This window comes from Gossypium hirsutum, chromosome D02, assembly GCF_007990345.1.
Source record: "Gossypium hirsutum isolate 1008001.06 chromosome D02, Gossypium_hirsutum_v2.1, whole genome shotgun sequence".
In the NCBI taxonomy this organism is placed as follows: domain Eukaryota; kingdom Viridiplantae; phylum Streptophyta; class Magnoliopsida; order Malvales; family Malvaceae; genus Gossypium; species Gossypium hirsutum.
This window is the reverse complement of record NC_053438.1, coordinates 19,283,158-19,300,738: the sequence shown is the minus strand read 5'-3', so window position 1 is coordinate 19,300,738 and position 17,581 is coordinate 19,283,158. Positions and strand designations below refer to the sequence as shown.

The window sequence follows — 17,581 nt, the reverse complement described above, 5'->3', positions numbered from 1 at the left end:
TGGTTATTACCCAAATTAGATAATTATATGGTGTAATAATTAAGAAAGAAAAAGTGTTAAAACATGATTGGTTGAATATTTTATTATTATTTTATTATATGATATTTATTAATATTTTATCTAATTAAAGTTAGTATAAAAGAAAGAAAGGCTTACATCCATTAAGAGGAAAAGAAGAAAATTTTTCTTTCTTTGCAATATAGTTTTTTTCGATCAAAATCCATCATTTTCACCTAGAAATCAAATGAATTTCCATAGCCACCAAGAGAGAAAAAGCATTAGAAGGATATGGTGAATACGAATATTAACTTGGATTCAAGAAAATATATTTTGGAGGAGAGAGAAGATCAAGCTAAAGCTTGATTCCAAGATAACAAGGTATGAATGTTAAGGTTTTATATTTTTTTTCAATTTTAATCTTGTTAGAAAAGATGTTAAAGTGAAGATTACTCATGGAAAGTTTTATGTTCTGATATGACGTTGAAGAAAGAGATTGAGAAAGTGAATCATGTGATGAGGAAAAAGGAAGAGCAAGTGATTTGATTTTGGAAAAGGTAAGTATACCTATTAATTCTTTTGTAATTCAAGAATTAAAATGTAGACTTGGTAAAGTTTTGTGGTAAATTAGTAAAATAAAATGTGAAAGAATTAAATATGCGAATAACAAAAATATGATAAAAGTTTAATGAATGTGTTATGAGATGATGAAATATGCATAAAGCATTGCAAAATGTGAAATTGTGAAAAATAAGGAATTTTTATGATGACAAAGAATAAATTGTGAAACTTGAGAAATATGTAGATGAAATAATAGAAGTGAAATACATAGAAATTGATTTGTGAAAAAATATATTGAGATAAATTATGTGATTAATTAGTGAATATTGAACCTCTATGACAAAAGGAGACTAAATTAAACAGTTATAAAAGTTTACAAGAAAATATTTGATTACTGAAGAAAGTAGTAGAGAATGCAAAAAAACAAAAACATGATTATTGTAATTCAAATTACAATTGTTCTTTAAGTTGTGGAAATGTAAGGATTAAATTGAAAAAAATTGTAAAATTTTAGTTAAATTGCGAAATGTTATATGGATAAATAAAATATGAAAGAAAGTGTGATGAAATGGTATATGTATGAAACGTGAAAGTGAATTGAATTATTAAAAAAATAGTGAATGATAGAAATCATTATTAAATTATAATTATTATGTGAATTATTTTGGTGAAATGAAAGAATTATAAAAAAAAATGAATAAATTGTGAAATATGCAAAGTGGCATGTGTGAAGATATGGTAAATTTTATTAATGAATATGAAATTTTTATAAGATAATGAATTATGTTTCAAGTGTCAAAGAAAGTTTATAGTTCTGTTTATTGAGTTGTTACAATAAGGACTAAAGTGAAATAAATTCAAAATATGAAGATTCTATTCTGAAATGGGAAAATAAAGTGATTTTCGTTTTAATTCCTCAAAATAGACAAGATGAGAACTATTAGGATATAGATGGCATGCCATTAAGGACACACCTAGCGTGCTCTCTGTTCTGGTTATGCTCTTTTATGTTGTTCTATTCTGACATAAAATTCTGGTGCTACTTTGTTCTTTTATTGCACTTTGGTGCATTACTGTAGTGTTTTCGTATATCCTATGTGTTTTGTTAAGTCTATGTTGGGCCTCTATTAAATAATAAAAGATAATGATAAAACAAAAAGTTACGGTAAGCAAGTTTTTAAGAAAGTTCCTGTTACACAGTGAGATAAGATTCTCATAACAATTTTTGTTAAACTGTGAAGTCATAATTAAGTGAAATAAACTAGTAAAAGTTCTATTCCTATCAATCCATGAAAACATAGAAGTAGTGAATTATGGTAATAACGAATCCTATAAATACGAAATGATCTATTGATTATTAAGATATATTCAGGAATTGTAATAATAATAATGTTTAGATATATATAGAAATCAAAGGTAAAATAAGATTTGGATTCTTAGGTACTTACTAAGCTTTCACGAGCTGAACGCGTGTTTTAAATGCATAGGTGGAAGATTGAATTGAAGCTTTAGATTCAGGTTGGGATTTCAATGCACCTCATCTCATCACATCACCAAGGCTTGAAGAGGGTACGAATTTGATATTTTGGTTATAGAATATGGTATGTAAATAAGTTATTGCAAGTTTTTTGATATAATTTGAGTTTTATAATGATTAATTGACGTGAAATCGAAGAAGTTACTCTGACAACGAATATACATTCTGATATTTTGACATGATGTTCGGGTCAGGTATGGGGGTGTTACAGTTACCCCCAAGCCATTCTACATATAAAGAAGGTCAAGAAGCGTAGAAGATCTCAGCAGAAATCTCTAAAGAAGCCGAAGAAGTTGAAAAATTTTGGCAAACACCATAGTCATTCTGAATGTAATAACCCGCTTTTTAGTGGTGTTGGAAATAGTGGTTTTGGGACCACAATTTTGACAAGAAAGTCTATGGATATATTTATTTAATATTTATGAGCTAAATATAGTATAATAGTGAATCGTGATTTAATAGATTTTTTTAATTGGTCAGTTAGTCAAGGTACAAGTGGTACTTACTGAAAGTCAATGGCTTTGGAAAACGAGGTATCAGGACCTCATTTTCATAAACTGAGATAAAAAATATTATTATTGAATATTTACAGAGCTATTATATAGGTGAATTAAAGTTTGATCCGAAAATTTTGATGAATTGTTAGTTAATTAAGAAAAAAGGACTAAATCGTAATAGCTAAAATAGTTAAGTACTATTGATTTTATTAGCTAAAATGCATGATTAAAGTGGGTTTAAGATTTAAAAGGTAAATATACCCTTTTCAAATGTTGGTGGATGGTTTACGGCATTATTTTAGATAAAATAAAATATATATTAAATAATTAAATAATAAAGATTAGTTAAAAACATAGAAAAGATGTCATGTTCGTCAATGTTTAATTTGTTCCACCAAAACCACCATTGTTTGAGAGCCAAAGATTCGACCAAGCTTAATACTATTGCATGGTAAACATTTTCTAAATAGTTTCTAGTAAATTTTATATTTTTGAAATTGTTGCAAGTAGGTCCAACTAACTCGTATCTCTGTTTTCAAAACTGTTAAAGTTTGTTAAAATTACCATTGATGATTTTTGGATGTTCTTGATATTAAATGGAAGATTTTTAAGCTTGGAAAAGTTTTAGGACTATTTTGTTAAGTGAATTTTTCTAGTTTTGCATTTAAGGACTAAAATGAAAATTTGTCAAAAGTGTAACACCCCAAACTAGGCCCAGACATTATAGTCGGATCTAGCGATGTCACATGGTAGGGTGTTTGAAAACCATATCGTCGCGTTAAAACCATTTCCATTGAATTCATTATCTTAATATCATACTAGTTCCAAAATTGTGTTGCTCATTTAATCGATAGTTTCAAAACGTTATTTGTTTGCGGAAGCTTTTAAAATAGATTAAATAATTGTGCGTTTAGGAAAAACATTTGTTTTTTTTTTAAAAGTGAGGTTTCCTACTACTAGCAGTTGTAATCCATAAGGTAAAGATAATTAAAACCCAAAACCAAAGTCTAAAAGTCCAATTACAACCCAAAAACTTAGCCAATAAAAATAGAATAGAAATAAACCAATTATCGAAAATAAGGGTTAAAAACCATGAAAGTCCAAAACCGTGGTCACTGTCGAGTCCTCCGCCGCACCAATCCATCTAAATCTGGGGATTACCTATGCACATTTAAATAAAAGGGGTGAGTTTATGAAAAATCAGTGTGTAATCCCACAAAAAACAAACAATAGCAAATCACAGTGCACAGTTAAAACAGTCCTGGGCCTAACCCTTTTTCAGTATCAGTAATATTTTGGGCGTTAGTCCATCTCAGTACAGTATCCAATATGCAGTAGGGCCTTAGCCCATCACAGTATCAGTTGCAGTCATGCAGTATTCAGAAACAAAGTCTTACCCAACTAGCCTCTACACACCATCTCCGTCCAACCCTACACTCCATGTGGGGATCAAATCAACCCACCCATCCATACACTCCAGGTAGTATCAAATGCGGCACAAAACAGTAATTTGCAGTTGAGCTGCTAGTATGTTAGGCTTAAGAGCCTTTTAGTACACTTCCTCCAAATATAATTAACCTAACCCCATGCAATACAACATACAAGTCATGACATGCTATCTCAGGACATCAGTACATATAACCAGTTCAGTATACAAGCATACTATCATCATGCTCAACACATATATAAATCAAATAGTCAGCTTGTACAATTAAGGGTCTAAGTGATGCCTACTGACCCTACAGTAGGTTCACAGTCGACTTGGGCAACCCGTGCAACCTTAGCAATTAATTCATTGATAATGGGCTCACATGCCCATGTGGTCAGCTCGTGTGGGCCCACACGCCCATGTGGCCCACTCAGCCCAAATTGGTCTTGGCCGTGTGGTCCATTTTTAATGTAACCCGTGCTAGCTAAATATTCATACATGTTTTCACTATTTACTTATATGTTCCTTCAAAGTTGTCTACTTGAGTCACTGTTACTAAATTATTTATATCTTGAGCTACAGATTTCCAAATAAAGAACCGCTTGATGTCTTTGAAACTAGACTCAAATAGCTTTCTACCATAAAAGTTTTAGAATTTTTGGTTTAGCCAATAAGTACAATAAAATCTTCAAACTTACCCTTGTTCTGCTGTTTGATAGCTTTGACCCTTCTTTGCTAAAAATTAATTATCTCTTACTACAAAATTTTGATGAACTTTCCATTTGTTTATATTGAAAATAGACTCAATAATAATTTAAACATGTAAATTTTAACCCCTAACTATTTTTCTACAATTCCATTACTTACACCATTTCTTCTATGAGAAACTAGACTCAATAAGCTTTAATTCCATTTTTCTTCATCCTCTAATTCAAGTTCCAAAATTTATGGAAATTTTTCAAAGTTAGCCTACTGTTGCTATCCAAACAGTAAGTAATTTTGGCTTTTCACCAAATCTCATTTTCTACGTTTCGGGTATACACCTGGTTTCATTTGATGCTAAAACAGTCCTCGAGCACTCCAAAGCCTATAATTGAACAAATAACACTAATTTAATCCCACATAACGTGATCCCAAATCAAACTCGTATCGAGGTTTTAACCCATAAGTGACTAAACCTTACCTTCAACCGATAAATAGTACTTCCCACACAAATTAAAACTCCGATTGGTGATTACGAGCCCTTGAATCCTCCCCTAATTGGAATAAACAAAACAATTCAGAAGAAATTTAACAAATGGAGACAAATCACTTATCTAAAACTTACCGAACGAGATCACAGACAAATGTGGAGCAACACGAGGCAGAGTGGGAAAAAATATAAAAAAGATGAAGGGTGAAAGAGAGCAGAAATTTGGCAGGAATGAAGAGAAAAATGGCAAGAGGGTGGAAGGATTTTGGGGAAGTAAAAAAAAGAAAAAAAAAAAGATGAACAGAATAATTTGATAACCACCCCAATCTCTTATTTTTCTCCATCAATCTCCCCACTAAATCCACTACTCAGATTTTTAGTCCATCTCAAACTCTTCTGGATGCACGAGCAAAAATAATGCCCACACCAAGATTCGAACACAAGACCTCCTTCACACCAACACTCCACTTATCCACTAGTCCAGCAGGCCCATTCTGTTAATTATTTGCCAACTTTTACTTAAAAGCCTACTGACCAAATATAGGGCTTATTCATAAAAATACCAAAATTTGACCAAGTCCTGACTTGAACTTGAGACCTCCCAAACACACCCAGAACACATAACCACTAAAGCAAACAGATATTTTGTGTCACACATTCATAATACCCAAAATTAAAATTTTGGGGCGTTACAAAAAGTGACATTAATGTTTTTGTAAATTTGATTTTTAGATGGCTGTAGAAGGAAATAAATGAAATTGGAATAAAAATAAGTTCAATTGTGAAATTTATGCGTGTTTCGGTTTTAGGGACTAAATTGAATAAAATTCAAACCTTTAGGGAAATTATGAAAAATGAATCAAAGATATTATATCCATGAAATTAAATGATTTATAGTGATAAAAGTTGATAATGTGAAATGAATTATTACATAGATCAAGGAATAAATTGTATCTTGAAAATCTCGAAAAAAGGAAAAATTACATAATAGTCCCTATGACCTAATTTGCTTGTTGGTTGCTTTAGGTAAGTCCATAGTGTATTAAAATGATTATATATATATTGGTTGTTGTTAAATTATGTTTATATGTATACATATTTTGGTGATATTATGAATTGACATTGAAATACTATAAATAATTGCTAAGGTGAGAAAGGACTAAACTGCAAACAGTTAAATAATAGTGAAATATGATGCATATGTATTTTTGAATGAAAATGACTTGTTTATAGGATGTGTATAGATAACAAGAAAATTTTATGATTTATAATGTTATAAATCCTGATTACATACTCGTTTGAACGTAGTAAATGATTAGGATATAGTTAGCATGCCAATAGGGTTAGAATGCGTTTGTACAAGATTGAACGTTGGTGCCTTTGTTTGCTCTTCGATGTTGCTATTTGCACTCCAGTGCCTTTGATTGCACAATCATGCCTCATTTTGCACTACGATGCCTCTATATAGCATTATGATGTTCTCTAGTGTGGTGTAGTTACCCAAGTATCCAAATTATTTTTCTATAGTTCATCAGGCTATCTATTAAAAGAAAGTATATGTGTTGACTTCTTGAATTGCTTGGAAATGATGTGTTTATACAACTATTCAAATGTTAACTGCTGAAATTGAATAAATAATGGATATGTGTTTAAGGTTGTTTTAAGTTTCTCCAAGCTCAAGACAATTATCAGGTTTATTTTCCATTCATTATAGTTATTTCTGTTCAGTTTGTTTTCAGTGAGTATGTTCAATAACAGAGTTGGTACCATTTTCAAATTGAAAATAAAACATTCATATATTAATATCTTTGTATTAAGAAAATGTTTGAAAATATTTTGCAACATTATGATATGTATTAAGATGATGCATCCATCATACATTAAGGAATAATGTATGTACATATATATATGTATGAAAATACATATATATATGAATATGGCTAACTCCGAAGAAAGGTAAGTATGAAAAATCAAGGAATAATGGTAAGAATTTATGTACATATATATATGAATATAACGTATAGTCATGAAGAAGGGCGATTGACGAAGTAGAGTTCGCCCAAAAGCTTTTTTCGACATATAGAACATGCAAAATTTGACATGAAAATAAGTAGACAAGGATTCTTGGTCAGATTATGATGATAAATGAAATTAAAACGGTGGTTACGAAGAGGACAATTATGAGGTATGAGTCCACACTAGAGGCATGGTACGCTCCATAACCAATGTGGTCCTGTACTAGTTAATTTGTGAGGTAAGCTGGTTGGAAACTAACAAAACATGAACTAGAAGAGTTAAAGGCTAAAGGAGTAATTAGATAAGGTTTTCAAAAAAAGTAGATTTTGGATAGGACAAATCTGTCTTGATGTAGCGTTTATCAATTTCCCATGAAGACCCGGGTTATGTTAAAAGGACACTTAGGTTAAGTGAAGGGAAAGTTATCTTCCTTCTTAAGAACTAGAGCTAAAGGTAGATGAAAATGTCTCTCTAAGATGAGTCTGAAACCCTGGTTTTTGCTAAGGATTTTCCCTCCCATCAAGGTACGTTTCCTAACTCTTCTTGTCAAGGGAACATAGATCTGTAATTATGGTTGGAGAAATAAGGCTTAGTGATACGTCTGGGTTAAATTAATGATAAAGGTTACCTAGATGGGTTTTAAACAAATGTCTTTATTCCTCAAGGTAAAGGAGGCTGTAGCATCTTGCTGAATGGTGGACTTGGAGCCCAAAGTGTTGATTTCACAAGGAAAGGCTAGATTTGAAGTTTAAACTACCTTTGAGGTTATCAGGTAAGTCCCTAAACTGACTCTTGCATGAGCATTATGCATTCTAGAAACTTTGGTAAATCAGTGATAAAGCTATGGAACTGCATCTAAAGAAGTGAGTGTGACGATTATGATATGAAATGCATGATTGATGAATCTCATGAAAATATTGTATATATTACATGAAATCATAATGGTCTAAGTTTAAGGCATGAAAGTTTGTCTCTTAATGACTCTAATGTATATATGAGTCTAGAAACATGAAAATGTGCGCCATGAATGAGTCCAGGTATGGTACACTTGTGTTTGTCTTTGCGGAGTCATTTAAAGGGATCCATTGGGACTAAAAACATGAAACTCTGGTTAAAAAGAGTCCGTCGGGACTAACAACACGAAACTTTGAAAGGACAAGTCCATGTCCATGGCACCTCTATGAATGAACCATATTATGTAATACCATAGGTGGGATATGGCATCATATAGGAAACTTAAAAAATAATTATTATCAAATGTGGTTCTCTGAGTGTTCTAGGACAATGAAGGGAAAGCCTCACAAAAGGTGAGTCTAGGTGAACCATATTATCTAAAACACCAGCAAGGAAAGCCTTTGTGGCGAGTACTGAATGTTAAGAAGCTTATTTGTGACATCTAAAGAAGTGAGTGTGACAATTCTGATATGAAATGCATGATTAATGAATCTTATGGAAATATTGTATATATTACATGAAATTGTAATGGTGTAAGTTTAAGGCATGAATGTTTGTCTCTTAATGACTCTAATGTATATATGAGTCTAGAAACATGAAAATGTGTGTCATGAATGAGTCCAGGTATGGTACACTTGTGTTTGTCTCTGCGGAGTCATTCAAAGGGGTCCGTCGGGACTAAAAACATGAAACTCTGGTTAAAAAGAGTCCGTCGGGACTAACAACACGAAACTTTGAGAGGAAAAGTCCATGTCCATGGCACCTCTATGAATGAACCATATTATGTAAGACCATAGGTGTGCTATGGCATCATATAGGAAGCTTAAAAGAAAATTATTATCAAATGTGGTTCTCTGAGTGTTCTAGGACAATGAAGGGAAAACCTCACAAAAGGTGAGTCTAGGTGAATGCATATTATCTAAAACACCAGCAAGGAAAGCCTTTGCGGCGAATACTAAATGATAATGAGCTTCTTTGTGGCAAAATTTTGGATAGGAAAGCCTTTGTGGATAGTACTAAACATTACGAAGAGCCTTTTGTGGCACACCTCTTAAAGGAATGCCTTAGTGGCGAACCTCTAAACAAGACGCCCTTATGGCGAAGGTAAAGGAAGTCTTTGTGGTTGTCTCTGTAACAGGTGCCTTTACGGCTATTTATGTAAAGGAATTTCCTTTGTGGAAACTTTTGGAAAGGTACGCCTTTGTGGCAAACCTTTGGAAAGGAAAGAAGGAAATTCATGGAAAATTCTAAATGAATGGTGTGTAAGGAACTATGAAAAAATGACGTGTATAACTCTCTAAAGGATTGGTAAGACCAATGTTCTGAGGAGATGATAAGTATGACTAACACTGAACATAAAAGAAACCATACATGAAATAGGTTAGGAAATAATAGCATGCATGTATAGGTAGCAACTCTGAAGGTACAGTAAGGGTAATGAACTCTGTGTTAAATGGTTGGCATATTCAACCACGCCCTAAGAGTAATTTGTAAGGCTAGTAAATGTTAAATGAAAATTTAATTTTATTAATAGGATAAACAATGTGGCTAAGGTTTCTAATAAGATGAGATTTTAAAGAGACACGAAGGTAATAATGTTGTAAATATAGTACGCTTGAAAATAATCGACTGCATGTACATGAGCTACACTTTGGAAAATAACAAGGTAATGCTTTAATGAGCGAGAAAGAAAGGTAAGTCCTTAAAGGTAATCAAAAGAAAGGAAATGGTCTCGATGCAAGAAAGATGATGTCAGTATAAAGAAGGTAGCTTCAGTGATTTACCCTCCAAAGGTGAAAAGAAATTGTAAGAAATACGTCAAGGATGTGTGAATTAACAAATGTGATATGAAGTAAATCAATAGGCATACAAGGATATCTCACTGAGTTCCTGTGAACTTACAAATGTTATTTCTTGTTTTAGGTTATAAGGAGTATGCGTTAAGGGGCGATGCTAGGGCTACGATGAGGGAGCAGCGAGTTGGGTTGTTATGCATACAGTGGTACTTAAGTAGCATGTTTATGTTAGAGCAAAAGATAATTAAGTAGTGTTCTAATGAGTTTACAATAGACTAAGAGACAACATAGAGAAGTCTGAAATTTTATTGTATTAAATTGTGACAGTTGTAAACTGAAAAATATATAGGATTTTTCCTATATAATTCATCACCTTTTTACTTAAATTTGTTGTTAAAACCAAGTAATTTTTTCATAAATTAATGAAATATGCGAAAATATGAAATTAGGACATGGAAATTATTAAAATGTGATTTTATGCTTTATTATATAGTTTTCATGCATAAAATGGCTTATTTTATATTAGTTTGAGCATATTATATTTTTAAGCTATAAAGTGGGTCATGCATGATTAAATTAAATAAAAAATATATAAAGTTATATTTAATAATTAATTTTAAATATTTCATTAATAAATTGGGTTTTAATTAATTAATTAAATTAATTAATTGAAGTGGTTAAAATTATATTATTTGGTCCTCTAAACTATCTACTATTTTTGGACAGGTTTGAGAGTTTTCTTCTAATTGCAAAACCGTTCAAATTGGGGACCAAGTCAACCCAATTTTCGGCTGCACATGGCTGATCATAAATCAATTTTTGGTTTAATTACACAAGGTCCTTGAAGAGTTAAAGAAATCAGAGATTTTCCCGAAGATTTGCTGGTGACCGAGTCTTAGTCCTGAGTTGTGGTGGCACTTAAATTGACCAAGAATCAAGCAGAATCAGCCACATTTCCTCAATTCATGGCCGGCCATACTTGGAAGAAGTTTCAAAAGATGGACACTCCTATTTCTAGCAAACTAGCTCCCTTGCCTCACCTATAAATAAGAGCTCATTTCTCACTTTTTCAATCATCCCTCACTCATTCATCATTCTCTCCTCTCTCAACTCTCTTATCTATCTTTCCCCCTCACGCCTATCATCATCCTTGCATAAGGATTTTTAGAAAAATTAGCCTCTTAAAGAACCCTTGGTCGGCCACCTTGGAGAACCATCAGCAAAGGAGTAAAGCAAAGAAGCAAATGAGCCTCGTCATTCAGAGTCTTGGGTGACAACCACTCTAAATTGGGTTTAATCTTGATTTTCTTTAATTTAATATAAAGATGTTTGCTATGTGTTCTTTGTTCTTGTTTACAACAATGTTAGCTTAATTTTATTTAAGCTAGGATGATTACTTTAATTAAATAATATTTATTTGATTCATGCTTATAATGTATGTGCCTCAATCGATCATGTTTTCAATTAAAATCAATTTTGTATTTTGTTCATACGTGATTGGAATGCACTTGAATTAGCTGAGCGATCCTGACTAGACGACAACTAATGGACACATAATTGAAATGTGCATGCTCAATTTAGATCCTGACCCGATTAAATTGTAGGTTGCATAACAACTCTGACCAAGCTCTATTACCTGCATAGTTTTTAGATTTGTTTGATTAAATTGTTTCAAACCTAACACGTCCCTGTTACTTCACCCGAATACTAAGAAACCTTTAGTAAATAAGAATCAGTAAAATGCATATTTACTAAGTAAAGGATTCCGAAAGGACCTAATGTGGTTTCCAAACTCATGAAAGATCTAGTTGCCATGGAATGTTTTTCCGAATGTTATTAAGCATGTTAATAATAAATTGAGTTTAATTAAAGTAATTTTCTTATTTTATTTATGTTATAATTGTTGCAAATTGTGTTTAATTTTACTAAAATCTATTTCATTCATATAGTTTTCATATTTAGGATAATTTGCATTAAGGATCATTGCATTTAGTTTAATATATTTTAATCACCACTTTTCAACTATATTGTGTTTTTATTTACCAACTGTTAATGTATTTTTACAAATTAAGTGACTTAGCACAAATACAATTCACGTAGAGACGATAACTCGATACTTACTTATTACTTGATAACGACTGTGTACACTTGCACAAATCTACACGTTACAACAGTACACTGTATATTTGTAAGAAACTTTACCATAGTCTTAGATAGAACTTTTACATAGGCAAAATGAAAAGAAAAAGTTTAGGTTACATCTGTAATAGGGTGTAACACTCGAGATTTGGATCGAGTGAATTGAGTCAGGTTGAGGGCATTACGTGTTTGTATCAGACAATGGTTGAGTTGGTTCTTGGACCGTAAAAGAGGATGAAGGAACCCTGCATGCATAATATGTTGCACCTGGCTTAATTTCTCAAGTATTTGTTACCAACTCTAATTCTGTGCAAAGCTGGTGCAAATGCATTGAAATAACCAGTAAGGTCGTTTGAAGGTTAGGTCACGAAGCTACATGGTGAATGTGTTGGAAGAAAGGTGACCTTTCATGCCTGAAGACCACCAAAGACCCTAAAAAGCTAATGCTCATGGATATAAAAGGGGTTTGATGGTGATTGTCTTCCTGGCTTATCCCCATGGAACAACGATAGGAACATGCGTAGCATGTATGGTGCCATTTTTCCACCTAGTGATGTTTTTATCCATTAGGACCTCATATGATCTTCTGAAAAGCTTCTTTTGGTCATGATTCGGTAATGGAAGTTCCTCATAAGAATGAATAGTAAGGATTTTAAGTGATCCACACCAAGTCCTAATCCCACCTTTTGGCCATGAAACGTGAAAGAACAAAATGGACAAGTGTAACAGCCCGTTTTTAATGAAATCAGAACAGTGGTTTTGGGACCACAAATCTAAAGTCAAGAAATTTATTTTATTATTATTTTATGGTCTACAGAATGATGTATTATTCTATAAAAATTTTGTTAAGAAATTTTACTGTTTACATGCTCAATTTGATAAAAATGACTAAATCGTGTAAAGTGAAAAAGTTGTGTTCTAATAGCTAAGGATGTCTAATAGTTATAGAAATTTAAAGTGGAGGCCCTTATATGGTAATTAGACCATTAAATGTGATAGTGGATGTACATGGCTTGGCATTAGTGTAATTTTTAAAGTTAATTAAGGTTAATTTTGTAAATAAGTAATAAATGATAAAAAATAAAACAAATTAATATCATCTTCCATTGTTATCTTTCTTGTAACAAATAGCCAAGAAAAAAGAATCCATTTTTACTCTTTAGGGGTCGCTAAGCTTGTTTCCATCAATTAGGTATGTGTTTTGTCTCGTTTTTGATAATTTCTATGTTTACGGGATTGTTGTAGCTTAATCTAGCTAGCCCGGGGACTAATTTGTGAAATTGTTAAAGTATTTGAGTTTTACCCTTGATGAACATGTTAGGGTTTTGAAGTTTAATGCTAGAAAATGAATGGTTGTTGTTAGATAAACAACTTTTGTAAAGGAATTTTTGTTGAAATTATCAATTAGGGATTAAATTGAAAAATGTGATAAATTGTGTGGTAAAATTATGAATTTTTGAAATATGCGGGTTGCTATAAATATGTTTATAATTAAACTAGGCTTGGGTAGGGATAAAATTGAATGAATTTTATTTTTCGAGCCTAGGGACTAAATTGCAAAGAATTAAAAATATAGGGGCAAAATGGTAATTTTGCCAAAAAGTGTGTTGAACTAAATTGAGTATGAATTATATTGAATTGAGTTAAATTCATTCATATAGATCCAGTTAGACCTCGTATAGAGTTAGATTGGGGGAATGGAAAATATCGAATTAGCCGCCTTCGTATCCACGTACACTCGTTGAGGTAAGTTCGTGTAATTAAATTGTGTAATTATATGCTTTGTTTGAATTAGATGTATGTTATTAGCATTATCATCATATATGAATATCGATTGCATATCCGACGACGTACGACAATTACCAGGCCTGGTTTGAACGATAGGAATTTGTAGGATACAAATGACATGTCATTCTGGTTACCAATTTCAGATCTTATAAACTTACTGATACTCAGCTTGTATGAGCTTACTGTTATTCAGCTAGAAGGAGCTTACTGTTATTCAGCTCGTATGAGCATATATGTACATGAATTGACGGATTATAGTTCAGTACACCTCGTGTGTACTACTCACGTATCAGATGATATTCTAAACGGTTCAACGGGCACAGTTCTATTACGAGTTTATATGAGTTCAATATGAACTAGTACAGGTATGTACATGAATTACATGGAAATGGTTTGTATATGATATATGGATACATGGTATAGATGTTACTTGTATATGGAATTTGAATAGTTGTTGAACTCATACATGATTCTCGTTTTTTATATGAATTACATCTGTAACATGGTTGGTGTTTATGTGTTAGGATTTTGGCCAAATTGAGTTGGCATATGCTTTGGTTTACTTACCTTAAATGTGATTAAAATGGTAAGTTAAGTTCTCTATTATACGAACTTACTAAGCTTAAATGCTTACTCTGTGTTATTTTCTGTGTTTTATAGTGATTCAGAAGCTCGTTCAATTTGGAAGCTTGTCAGAGCTATATTGCACTATCCATCAACTCTTTTAGTACATTCAATTGTTTAATTTCGGTTATAATGGCATGTATAGATTACTTTGACCAATGTTGATATTAGCCACTTATTTGGCTTGTGTTTGGTATATTTTGATGTATATATATATGTGGCCTTATCATATTTTATATGTGTTTGATATGGTAGAATGATGAAAAGTAAAATGTGGTTTGAATATACATATAAGATATGTTATATAGCTTGGTCTGATTTAGTGCTTTGTTATGGAAAATTTATAGGTATAATGGTGTTAGTTAGAATAGTATATTTGGTACCATTTAGAAGTATTGGTATGTTTGGGTAAGTAAGTTAAATGACATGAACGATGCAAAATGATTTATGTTGTGAATTGGTATTTTGGGCACTAAATGGTTGAGCTTGATAAGTGACCTACATGATAGGTTTTGGTACAATTATGCATATATCTATTTAGGCCCCGTTCTCCTCTGCTTTTTAAACGGGCTTTTGCAACAAAAAGTGCTTTTCTCTTAAAAGCAAAGAAGAACGACCATCGTTTCAAAATTTTTTCCACCATCTGATAAGTGCTTTTTGGGTGATGGAGAAGTTAAAAATTTCTCCATTTCTTCAGCCAAAAGTCCATTTGGCTGATAATTTCCCATTTTAACCTGCCTTCTCCCCCAAAAAAGTTTCTTTTCTCTGGTTCTTTAGAGGAGCTCTATACCCATTTTTTCACATTTTCACTTTCAAAATTTTGGCTTACTGCTTTCGATTAGAATTTTCAGGGAAAATTCTGGATTACTGCTTTGCTTTACCCTACTCGGCGGCTGTGGTTTGGGGATTGAGAATCGAGATAAAAGAAATGGAGAAGGGAAACAGGTAAGTAGTTGTTTCAACATTGCAATTCGCTTGCACCGACAATGTGCCCACCAATCTCGCCACTGCCGAAAGGTTTCTTTTTTTTTACTCCTCCTATTACTTCCCATTTGATTAGATTTTCTGGGTCTTTCATTAATTTTGAATTGTATTATCTGATCAAACCTATATTCTGGATTTGCTGTGCTACTCTTCCACTTTCATCTGTTAAAAAGTCTCTTCATATTGGTTTTGTGGTTTCTTTTAGTTAATTCTTCCTTTAGTCTCTATTTGATTGAGATTTGGAACTGTGGTGTAAATTGTTTGTTTGATTCTTATATGAGAGTGAGCCTATTTACTATGTGGTGAAGAACCGATAAAAGAAAAACAAAGGATATAGAGACTGTTCATGGTTATAAATTGTTTTCAAAATTAATTTGGTTTCATTGGAACTGTTCAAGTTCGAACTTTGGGGCATTTTCTGCAGTTGTTCATTGGAGACACTAAGTACATTGAAGTTTGCACAGCGGGCTAAATTTATTAAGAACAATGTATGAGATCTTTGCTTAGCTACTTTTAATTCAATGCATGGCTTACTCGTCATTCATGTGATTTCCTGAAATCCTCTGTTTGATTTTCTGTTCCCAACGGGAACCGATGCTAGCCTTTGAGCCTGTTTAGACTACATAATCTATACTTGTATACTAATAATAAGAGTTTTGTGTTGTGGAACCCATTTAGTTAAAAAGGTAGAGTGATACCAAGTTTTTTTCATGTATATATATTTAAAAATACAACTTTTTGTTTAAAAAAATTATTTCTTTTAACCTCTTATTCAGTTAGTCAAATTCTAGTTAATGTATATAGTTTTTAAATTTTGGATGTCATATTTATTGAAAGATTTGAACTAATGTATTGTTGGCAGTGGTAAATGAAGATGCATCTGGAGATGTTGTTGCTATGAGACTGCAAATTCAACAGCTGAAGGTATAATATTGTTAAACTTACGATCATATTTGAAAGTACCTTTAAAGTTATTGTAATACTGTAATAGTAGGCGGTTTGCTCAGTTTCTATTTATCAATATGAGTTTCACTATACTTCTCTGCTGAATCTCCTTTTTATTGAGCAAGCAGTAATTGTATTATGTTTTGCTTTATCTTAACTGAAAAATAAAGGTAGAAATAATAAATGTTAATTTACAAAATTTCAAGCAGCAAGCAGAATCTTCTATTTTTGTGAGCTGAAGTCATGCCAAAGTTTAAATGATTCATTTTATTTATTTCATTTGCATGGTTCTCATATTCTTTCAGGTTTCTAGTTATCCTTATTATCCAAAATTCTATTTTTCAGGAAGAAGTATCTCATCTACGAGCTTTTGTTAATGGCAAAAGTGAAAATCTGGATAATGAGATAGGAACTTGCTGCTGCACAGCATGAGTTGCAGATCTTGCATGCTCAGATAGGAGCTGTAACATCTGAAAGAGAACAACAAATGAGGAGCCTTACGGATAAAATACCTAAGATGGAAGCAGAACTGCAAGCAGCTGAGCCTGTTAAGTTAGAGTTGCAGCAGGCACACTCTGATGCTCAGAATTTGGTGCTCTCTTTATGTTATAAGCTAGACATTGTTATAATAGAATGTTCTTTCAATTTTAAAACTGTATGAGCAAAATGAAATGGACTAGGATACTGCAAATGAGTAATCACTTTGATAATAAGTATTATTTAATGAAATCTTCTACATATTCATTAATGTTTTTGTCATTGAGTTTAATTGGATTATAGGTTCAATTGTATTTATTGTTCTAGAGGCTACACTAGGTATCAACTTTCACATGATGACTTGTTTAATTATTAGTTATATTCTTATTTATTTTAATGCTTGCATGCTCTTGATTACCAATGCTTGCATGCTTTTTGTTTACACATTGTCCAACTTAGAACGGGTGTGGATCTTTATCAGAAATGAAAAAGCATCAGTGCAAGAAAAGCATCAGTATTCACACTGTGAAGCACTTGACTGTAGCAAAACAGACACTGATGGTTTAGCACCCTTTCTCTTTCAATTTTTTTTTCAAATGGTAAATAAATGTGTAGCAACAGTTCATTGTTACAGCTAGTTTTGCT

At 32.2% G+C, this 17,581-nt stretch overlaps 1 protein-coding gene across 5 annotated transcripts; it reads left to right on the top strand.

The window, feature by feature from the left end:
* The first annotated feature begins 15,038 nt into the window (after window positions 1–15,038).
* Window positions 15,039–17,207, top strand: LOC107910744 (kinesin-like protein KIN-12E). 5 transcript variants are annotated; one of them, XR_005910251.1, is made up of 4 exons: window positions 15,055–15,475; window positions 15,939–16,002; window positions 16,377–16,438; window positions 16,805–17,207. XR_005910251.1 is itself a non-coding variant. In XM_041088552.1 (4 exons), exons 1-4 carry the CDS (start codon window positions 15,459–15,461, stop codon window positions 16,889–16,891), a joined length of 234 nt encoding a protein of 77 aa, XP_040944486.1. In that variant the 5' UTR covers window positions 15,071–15,458; the 3' UTR covers window positions 16,892–17,207. The 5 variants fall into 5 exon arrangements, 1 of the variants encoding a protein (XP_040944486.1); XR_005910250.1 differs by having other exon boundaries at window positions 15,055–15,547; XM_041088552.1 differs by having other exon boundaries at window positions 15,071–15,475; window positions 16,373–16,438.
* Window positions 17,208–17,581: the final 374 nt, after the last annotated feature.

Coding starts and splice junctions, on each gene's coding strand:
- LOC107910744 (XM_041088552.1), top strand. Junction 16,003..16,372: donor CTAAATTTATTAAGAACAAT/GTATGAGATCTT, acceptor AATGTATTGTTG/GCAGTGGTAAATGAAGATGC. Junction 16,439..16,804: donor TGCAAATTCAACAGCTGAAG/GTATAATATTGT, acceptor TCTATTTTTCAG/GAAGAAGTATCTCATCTACG.